This window comes from Corylus avellana, chromosome 3, assembly GCF_965113065.1.
Source record: "Corylus avellana chromosome 3, dhCorAvel1.hap1.2, whole genome shotgun sequence".
NCBI classification, from domain to species: Eukaryota; Viridiplantae; Streptophyta; class Magnoliopsida; order Fagales; family Betulaceae; genus Corylus; species Corylus avellana.
In genome coordinates, this window is record NC_142492.1 from 30,486,639 (window position 1) to 30,495,872 (window position 9,234).

At 36.6% G+C, this 9,234-nt stretch overlaps 1 protein-coding gene across 2 annotated transcripts; it reads left to right on the forward strand.

The window, feature by feature from the left end:
• The first annotated feature begins 2,843 nt into the window (after positions 1-2,843).
• On the forward strand, positions 2,844-5,173 carry APL (Homeodomain-like superfamily protein). 2 transcript variants are annotated; one of them, XM_059587128.2, is made up of 6 exons: positions 2,844-3,133; positions 3,239-3,315; positions 3,447-3,513; positions 3,620-3,686; positions 3,920-3,962; positions 4,235-5,173. In XM_059587128.2, exons 1-6 carry the CDS (start codon positions 2,965-2,967, stop codon positions 4,886-4,888), a joined length of 1,077 nt encoding a protein of 358 aa, XP_059443111.1. In that variant the 5' UTR covers positions 2,844-2,964; the 3' UTR covers positions 4,889-5,173. The 2 variants fall into 2 exon arrangements, with proteins under 2 accessions (XP_059443111.1, XP_059443112.1); XM_059587129.2 differs by having other exon boundaries at positions 2,892-3,133; positions 3,447-3,504.
• The last annotated feature ends 4,061 nt before the right edge of the window (positions 5,174-9,234 follow it).

Below are 9,234 nucleotides of genomic sequence, written 5' to 3' on the forward strand. Positions count from 1 at the left end.
ACATGTTAAATCACCACTTATATCAGAAGTTTTTGTTTTATTTTTTTTATTTTTTTTTAACATGTCCGCACAAGAGGGTGGACGGAGGATTCAAACTAGTGACCTCCGCTTCATAAGGCGTGGTCTCCAGCCGATTGAACGCTACCCATTGGGGACTCCAGAAGCTTAAACTTATAAGAAGACATAGATTAAATTATTTTTCAACACTTTAACACACTATTTTATTAGTCAATTTAATGTTAATATATGTATATATAGTAATCAGAGTTGCGTTGATGCAAGAAAGTAATATTGGATGGACGGTGGAGGCGCCAATCAAATCTTTAAGAGGAAGGAGATAGAAAAGGGAGAAGCTTTGCAAAGTATTCAAATTGGAGAAGAAGATGGGTCCCGCAAGCTCACATTGAAGGGAATATATTCATTTTAGAGAATAATTCTGTAGAGAACATAAAGATGCTTGAAATTCAAGCAAACATGCCCTTAATACTAAGCCAACCTACTTTTCCCACTGCCTTGTACCTTTAATTTGCACATCTAAATGAACTAAAAGTTAAACCCTAACTTTGCTTCAATATATTATAAAGGGGTGGTGGCTAGGGAGCCATTGTGACAGTAATACTAGTCTAAAGAGGAATCTCCAAATCTAAGTGTGTATTCTTTTTTCCTTTTTTTTTTTTTTTAAAAATAAAAAAATAAAAAAATCTTTGCTTTGCCTTTCTCTGTTCTCATATTGGGAAAGAGAGGTTCCAATAAAGCAATTACATATATATTATAAGCTAAGTAGCGGTGGGAGAAGGCATTTCTAGAGTCCAAATCATCTAGCTTGATTTTCCACCTGGCAACCAATTAAGCTTGGGCTTGATTTATGGACTGTCACATGGGACCTTGTTGATCTTTTCTATGCTAGCAACTCACATGCATTCACTTACTTTTCTAAAATATCTACACTCAACTCGCATTTTATCTATTAATTATTTTATTATTTTATTTAAAATATTATTTTTTAAATTTATTTATTGGTTTTTTAATGCATTGTTGAGCTACATCGATCACTATAATTAGTCAAATCTTTAGCCGAAATGACTAGTCGTCGGACGTGAAGCTTTTTGCTACAGGACTAGCCAATGTGAGCATGTAGTTGATTTTGTTGAAGGTTTAGAAATGATCATGAATTCATAATAGTAGGATTATACGATTAATTAAAACAAGTGGGGTTTCTAGATTTTTGGGAGAGGAATCTTTCTTTAATTGCGAAAGAAGAAAGCATCTATTCCCATTTGGATTTGGGTGATCACTAGCATGCACTTATATGATCTCTCTAGATTTCATGACATCCTTCATCCTTGCATGGATTACATATGAGAGAGAGAGAGAGAGAGAGAGAGAGATGAGGGTACTAGCTAGCTAGGCTTCTTTAATTTGTTCTAAACCAATAACCACCCTGGTATTTTGCTTTATTTACTATTAGGGTAGGGCCCCTGGTGTCAATTTGTGGGTTTGACTCCAATTTAACTTTTCTTGTCTGGTATGGTTTGGAAGGGAGTAGGAATGCATGAGAGGACAATCTTCAATTCCACAAAAGGGATAAGGGATTGAGCCCCAAAGAGCTTTAGAAGGAGAAGGTCCCCCACTCGTGTCATCAAAAGCTTCACATACCCAAATCCTTTTTCCATTAATATTTATGTTCATTCCTAAATATTACCAACCACAGACCCTAAAGTTGTAGTTCCATATATATCCATGTCGTTTTTCACTGCTTTTTCATCCATGGAAGGAACTCCCACTTGTCGATTATCATCTTCTAATTTACTCCATGCATGCTATATATAGCTTCATCGGTATATATGTAATCGTATTAATTATTTCTCTCATCATGATTATGGGAAATGACAATGGGAATGCAGTAACTGAAAAAGATGTATTGATCATAACCCACATGAGAAAGATGTATATATATAAAAAACTTAGCAAACCTTGTATATTGCTCAATCCCAAATGATCAGAAAGATGATAATTAATGCCATTGAATCCAATATAGATATAGATATAGATAGATAGAGAATCTGCTAAAAATAAATCTTCAGTGTAGAGCATCATGGAAACCTTTTTATTGGTGATGACATAAAGCTAGCATGTCTTTGCGTTCTTGGTATGATAGGTGATGGGGTTTGTGGGTTCATAATAATTAAGCTAAAAAGGGGTCGTACTACGAAACAGAAGGATCCAAATGAGTCATATATATATGGTCTAATAAAGATTTATGTGTATAATGGTTCCACTAAAAGAAGGGTAAAGTTTTCTACATATTGCATGTGTCCATCATCATGATTGCATCAGGGTTCTCACTCTTACCTTCATGCCACAAAAGCTTCTTGATCACATGGTAGAGGAATACCCTACTAAAGATACACCCTCTTTTGGAGATAACAAAAGATTTAGTATAGCGACTCTCTTCGCATTTCAAAAAAGTAACGCTAGCTATTTATATATATACATATACTGATCATTCAAAGGTCGATTTTTACTGCCGTTTCGTCCCGTTATATAGTAAGTGTACGTACACGAGTCTACTAAATAAAATTACGTACTCTTTGAAATACACCAAAAAAACCAAAAAAAAAAAAAAAAAAAAAAAGAAGAGAAAGAAATGTAAAGATTCTCTCTGAAAATGTAGTTATATTAGAGAGGAACATTTTTGTAATCTTTTTTCTCAATGTTGAAAGAGTATACCAGTACGTAGAGAGAGTGAGAGAGAATCTTTTTGCAAAGGAAGATTGTATTGAAATAATATTTAATATATATTTTCTTGTATGCAAGAGGTTTGCTTGTCCCCTGTGCTTTACTAGAGAAGCCAAAGCCACCCGCCATCTTCTTCAAAAGCGCACCCTATTCTTCCCTATTTGCATCGCATTTGTTCTTGAATCTCTCGGTATTCCCAGAGCCCCTCAGAGAGAGAAAGAGAGAATGTTCCAACACAAGAAGCCTTCAACTATGAATTCCCATGACAGACCCATGTGTGTTCAAGGAGACTCCGGCCTTGTCCTCACCACCGACCCTAAGCCCCGCCTCCGGTGGACCGTCGAGCTCCACGAACGATTCGTTGACGCCGTTACTCAGCTCGGCGGCCCAGATAGTACTTTTCTTTTCTCCATCCCATGAATATTAATCCTTGAAGCTTTTATATGTTTTTGCTTGTGTATTAATTACTATGTTGCCTTCTTCTGTCTGAATTTTGTAGAGGCCACACCAAAAACCATCATGAGAGTTATGGGTGTGAAGGGTCTCACCCTTTACCACCTCAAGAGCCACCTCCAGGTTTGAATACAACACAAATATTTCATGCTTCTTTTTGCTTTTCTAACAGAACACTTTTTTTATCATATTGGGCTGGCTTGATAAATCTTTTCCTTTTCTTTTGACTATTTTTTCTTCTTCTTCTTGATTAGAAATTCAGGCTTGGGAAGCAACCCCACAAGGAATTCAATGATCACTCGATTAAGGATGGTATGAGAGGTGACTCTTCTTTCTAGGGTTTCCTTCACTTCTTTAAACTATATACTATACGCTTATAATTGTTTATTATTCCTAACAACACTTTGTTGCTTGTTTTCCACGGCAGCTTCAGCTTTAGAACTTCAACGAACTTCTGCATCTTCATCCGCCATAATTGGCCGCAATATGAATGAGTGAGTATCATCTCTTTTCTATTTTTTTTTCCACTCTCTTCTTACCATGGTAAACGATGGAATTAATCCAATATATATAGAATTTTTATTTTTATTTTTTATATTTTTTTGTTATTTTTAATTTAATGGTAAAATGGGGGGGGGGGGGGGGGGGGGGGGGGGTTGGGTTTTCTTGTGGATTGTATGTGTGAAATTGTATATAACAGTAACTCACACATGGTTGATGGGATTAGGATGCAAATGGAGGTGCAAAGAAGGCTGACTGAACAATTAGAGGTAAGCAATTTCCAAACAACTCAACGCATCAATTTTTCCCTTTCACTTCATAAAATTTGTATAATAAGTCTACCATGGGCATGCGTACACAACAAAAAAACACACCAAGCTTTCTGACGTTTTTAAAACGCAAGCAATCGGCTAATAAACGCCGAGAAATAGTTTCTCGGCATTTATTTGTTGGTGTTTTTGAAGTGTCGAGTTTTCGTGTGTCGGGAATTGGTATTTGTCGCCGTAAAACAAGTGTCAGAGTAATTTGGAACATATGGCAGGTGCAAAGACACCTTCAGCTGAGGATTGAGGCGCAAGGGAAATACATGCAAAGCATATTGGAGAAAGCCTGCCAAACCCTTGCAGGTGAAAACATGGCATCTGGAAGCTATAAAGGCATTGGTCCTCAAGGCCTCCCGGCCGACATGGGAGCAATGAAAGACTTTGGTTCCCCTCTCAACTTTCCATCTTTTCAAGACCTTAACATATATGGAGGTGATCAGCTTGATCTTCAGCAGAACATGGAAAGGCCAGCACTTGATGGCGGATTCATGCAAAATAATGATAATATTTGTCTGGGAAAGAAGAGGCCTAGCCCTTACAGCGGTAGCGGCAAGAGCCCCTTAATCTGGTCCGATGATCTCCGCCTGCAAGACTTGGGAACGGCCTGCACCGCCGTCGACGATCCTTTCAAAGGCGACCAAATTCAGATTGCACCGCCGTCGATGGACAGAGGCGGCGTCGGCGCAGACATGGATTCCATATCCGACATTTATGAAACAAAGCCGGTTCTCCAGGGTGACGAAAAGAAATTCGAAGCATCTGTAAAGCTCGATAGGCCATCACCACGAAGAGCGCCACTTGGGACGGAGCGGATGAGCCCTATGATCAATACCGGCGCCATGCCACAAGGAAGAAATTCGCCATTTGGGTGAATTTAAATCGACAGCTTAGACCACATTAGTGACTTGATATTAAGCTATGAGATCTAGGAGTTCAGTTAGGGTTTCGAGTAAAAAAAACTATGGTATAATGCCTTGCATGGCAAGTCTTATAAATTATTGTTATTCTAACTAAGTACATTGGTGCTTTATTTTGAAACAGGTATGTTGTTGATGCCTCTTACTAGTCTAATATACCTCATAGCTTATTGATTTAGACACGTACCATTTTATGGCCTATTGCCAATTATTTGACATTAATTCCATTAATTGATACTACAAACACGGCATGCTTGTAATTCGAGTGAGCAAACCAGTGGAACTAGTTTTTTTTTTTTTTTTCCTTTCTCTTCTTATAATCACATTGGCTATTTTCTCCTGTGTTTGGTTATGCTTATTCATCTTATTTTCAGGTTGATTACCATGGGACACACACACATATATATTGGTGGTAAAGTGTGGTGTGGGTCATGATACAAAACTGGGGCTTCAACTTTCCTTCATCTTTGCATGAAGAAATACATACCCAAAGAAGAAAAGAAAAAGAAAAAAACATGCATATGCATGAAGTTTTAAAATCTTATTCCTTTGCCTTCTGTTGCTCCTTTCTATTTGCCTCGAAACGGGTCATGTTTGGTAAAAAAAAAAAAAAAATGTTATACACTATACTTTTATTTTACTTTTACGATCTGGTGCGCTACAAACTAAACTTTAAATTAAACATTGTTGAAGAAAAAAAAAAAAATTCTAAGGCTGTCTTATTTTGGTTAGTACTCTTATTAGGGTTGTGTTATTTGTCATACTTCCATAGCTGCCCTATCGTACCCGACTGACGTAACAGTGGCCATTTTTTCTGTCACATCCTCCCTAGTTTAAAAAAGAAAAAGGAAAAAAAAAATGAAAATAACCACTGCCAACATAATCAGCCAAATGGGGAATGAGAAGAGGTATATATCACAAATAAATTTAATTTCTGCTCTTACTAATGCATGAGTAACCTTTTCCAACGGTTTGCTTTTAAGTTAGTTGCTCTAAGTTAGTTACTCCCATGATTGCAGACAAAACCATTGGAAATTTAAAAATACCCCAAGCTAGATGACCCCCATCAAAGGAAAAGATAGGGTTTTGGGGAACACATATATAACAGCCACCCTTAAAAAAAAAAAAGTTATAAACAAATCATCTGGCAGTGATCGAGAAGCTCTCCTTTCTCTTGAATGCAAAATAATGCTCCTAGCCTCCTACGAGAGAAGCCGACAAAGAGTATCTATCTTCCATGTTCTTTTATCTTCTTTAGTACTCTATATTCCTCAGGTGTAAAACAAACAAGACAACTAGGGTGGCTGTCATCATTACGTGACTCCCTCCGAAATTAATCTTGGCCGTTCACTCGTATGGTAGGTTGCTAATAGGTTAATCTTTACGATAAATTCGAAATCATTTTCTGGGATATGTATATAATAGTTTTAGAAGAAAGATAATGTTTTGGATATGTAATTATATAAGTTCATTGAAAAGAAACCCATCAGTTGGCTTCCAATTGACATTCAAATTATGGTGAACCCCTGCCCTTTTTTATTTATTTATTTGGATGAATTCCTTTCCATTTTATTATGTTATGAGAAGAACCACCCCCCCTCCCTCTCTCTCTCTCTAAGAGTAGATCGATCCATGGAGGTTTTTCTTTGTTGAGGGAAAAAGATGGTGGTGCCACTAGCTTTATTGATTGCAGAGAAAATGTAGGCACTGCAAGTTGGCAAGAAAGCTCCCTCACCCAAAAACACTCAGAGAGAGAGAGAGAGAGGAAAAGCTAATAAAGCCTAAAGGGGAGGAAGAATACAACGCACTCCCATGCGTGCACATATCGAGGAAGCTTCTACCTTTATGTGCACAAAGTTAAAGAGCTTGCATTTTAAAAGCTGATGATGCATGGCTTTGTTTCTCTTATATTACGATTTTACATGCATTGGAGTTTTTGTTTATTGGGAAATCATTCATGTATATGATAGAGTTATGAGTGTGTCAAAATATGGCAAGTGATTCAAGGCACATTCTTCCATGCAAATGTATATCATTTGCAGCTAAATTCAAGCACTTCGGATTCTCTTTCCCCTCACCCATTTCTCAACTTTGGGCCTAGTAAACTATTTCCTAGATCTTATAAACAAAGTACAGCACAGAAGCTTCTTTTGTCTCCCCCCCTTCTCTCTCTCTCTCTCTCTCTCTCTCTCTCTCTCATTGTTGGAGCCTGCTAAAAGAATAGTCAAATTAAAACAACAAAAGAGGGTGGGAAGAAAGACGCAATAACCCTCTATGATGTCAATCTTTAATGTCTTTTGCGACCAAATTTTTTTACCATATGGGTCGATCGTTAGAGACTTGCAATTATTTTAAATAAAAGGCAATAATATGGATTAAACATATATAGTTTGATTTTAGCAAAAGCGAAAAAGAAAAAAGACAAAGAGGCACCTTTAGCTTGAGAAGTTATATATATGGCAATTCGGATGTAATTAAACTAGCTAGCTAGCTATTGCCCTTCATTTTGGATGCTTTAAATTCTTTCATCAAACGATTATCTAAACATAAAAATTTGGTTATTTAATTAAGATTATATATATGTTTTCTAATTGTCATTGGAACCAATCAATTTGGTGGTGATCTGGCTAAAGGTAACCACGCATTGTGCCATACTGAATGAGGTGTGGAGCCAATCAGAATTAATGTAACTATAGTAAGATTCATGGCCGAAAAGTCTTAAAAATTTATTATTGTTTGTACCTTTTATATATGTAATACCCAGGAAAAATAAAAGCTAAAGGAACATAGCAATTAATTTGAAGATAATATTAACATAAAATAATGAATATTATTGTTGTGTATATAGGACTAGCTAGGGATGTTCTAATAGTATATGATAGTAAGTAAAACTTTAAGATTTAGGGTGGAAAGAAATCTACGAGAATAGAAATATTCACACTCGATTAAGGAAAAAGAGAACACTAGCCACCCCAAACAAAAGAAATATTTCCTAAAGAGTGGCAAGAATAACTTAAAATGGTGATTTCAAAGGTGAAAATGATGGAGTTTAATTTGGACCTAAAAATTACATCACGACGTGCGTGCTGAAAAGAGCTTTTTGGATTAGAATCATGTGTATGATTCTGAAAGTTGTAGCAAAAGTTATGCTTGATTTATTGTTGCATGCCCAAAACCCTGGCACATGTAAACTCCTTAGCCCTACCATGTGTCAAATCCTGTACCTTGCCACTTCAACATATTTGCCAGCATTGCCACATCAATAAAGCCACGTCTGGTGCCACATCAGCGCTATACCATCTTGATTAGGTCATTGTGCCACATGTCAGACGCCTACGATTTCAAATTGACACCATCACCACGTTGTCACATACATACCATTTTAGATTGTCACATCATGCCACATGTCATCTTTGGGGGTTAGCCACATGTCAGCTTAGTGACATGTCATGTACGTCATGTGTCAGAGCTCTGCTGTATTAGCTTGCGACGTGTAAATTGAGTGCCTAGTCATTAGGCCAAATGTCAAAAGTTGGAGTAGCCATGTCACGAAACTGGGTCAATCGAGCCTAGAACTCAATTGACTGAGACCAAAATATTTTCAACAAATAGGGCCATTCCGAATTTGAAATTTCACCAATCTTGTTTCGTTGTCTCCTGGCACCTAGAAAGAGGTTTTTGAGGGTATTGCTAGTGAGTGTGTAACATCCGAAAATATAAAAGCATCTTAAAATATATTTATAGAACTCAATGATAGAATTGAAGAAACATTTTTATTTGACTCTTATAATTAACTTAGAATTTAAGAGAGTTTTATAACAAGGTTTAAGAGTAAGTTAATTTATGTTGACTTTTTGACCATTAAACTTTGATTGCGTGAAAATGAGGTCATGCGAACTTGAGTTGAGTCAAATGAAAGCCCATTTTGTTTGTATCAGAGTTCTCTACCTACTGGTAAAATTGTGAAGAATTCTATTTTCGAAAGAATTCCATACCTGAACGGGAATCACTATTCAACACTAAAAATAATGTTTTTAGTACATCACTTCATTTCTATAATTGGACTTCACAAATATTTTTTTGGGCATAAGTAAACTCAATTTAGTAAATAAGTAACTAATACTAGTGTTTGGTGAAGTCATAAATTAATTCGGAGTATTTTCAATTTTTAGCCTAAAAGTGTTAGGCTATGTGGAGTCGGGGTCCTACGGTTGGTCCTAGCCATTATGAGAGTTAGGATTATTGGTTTAAGTGGGAGCGATGGCAAAAGAAGAAGGTAAAGCAGCCAGGATTGAGAAATT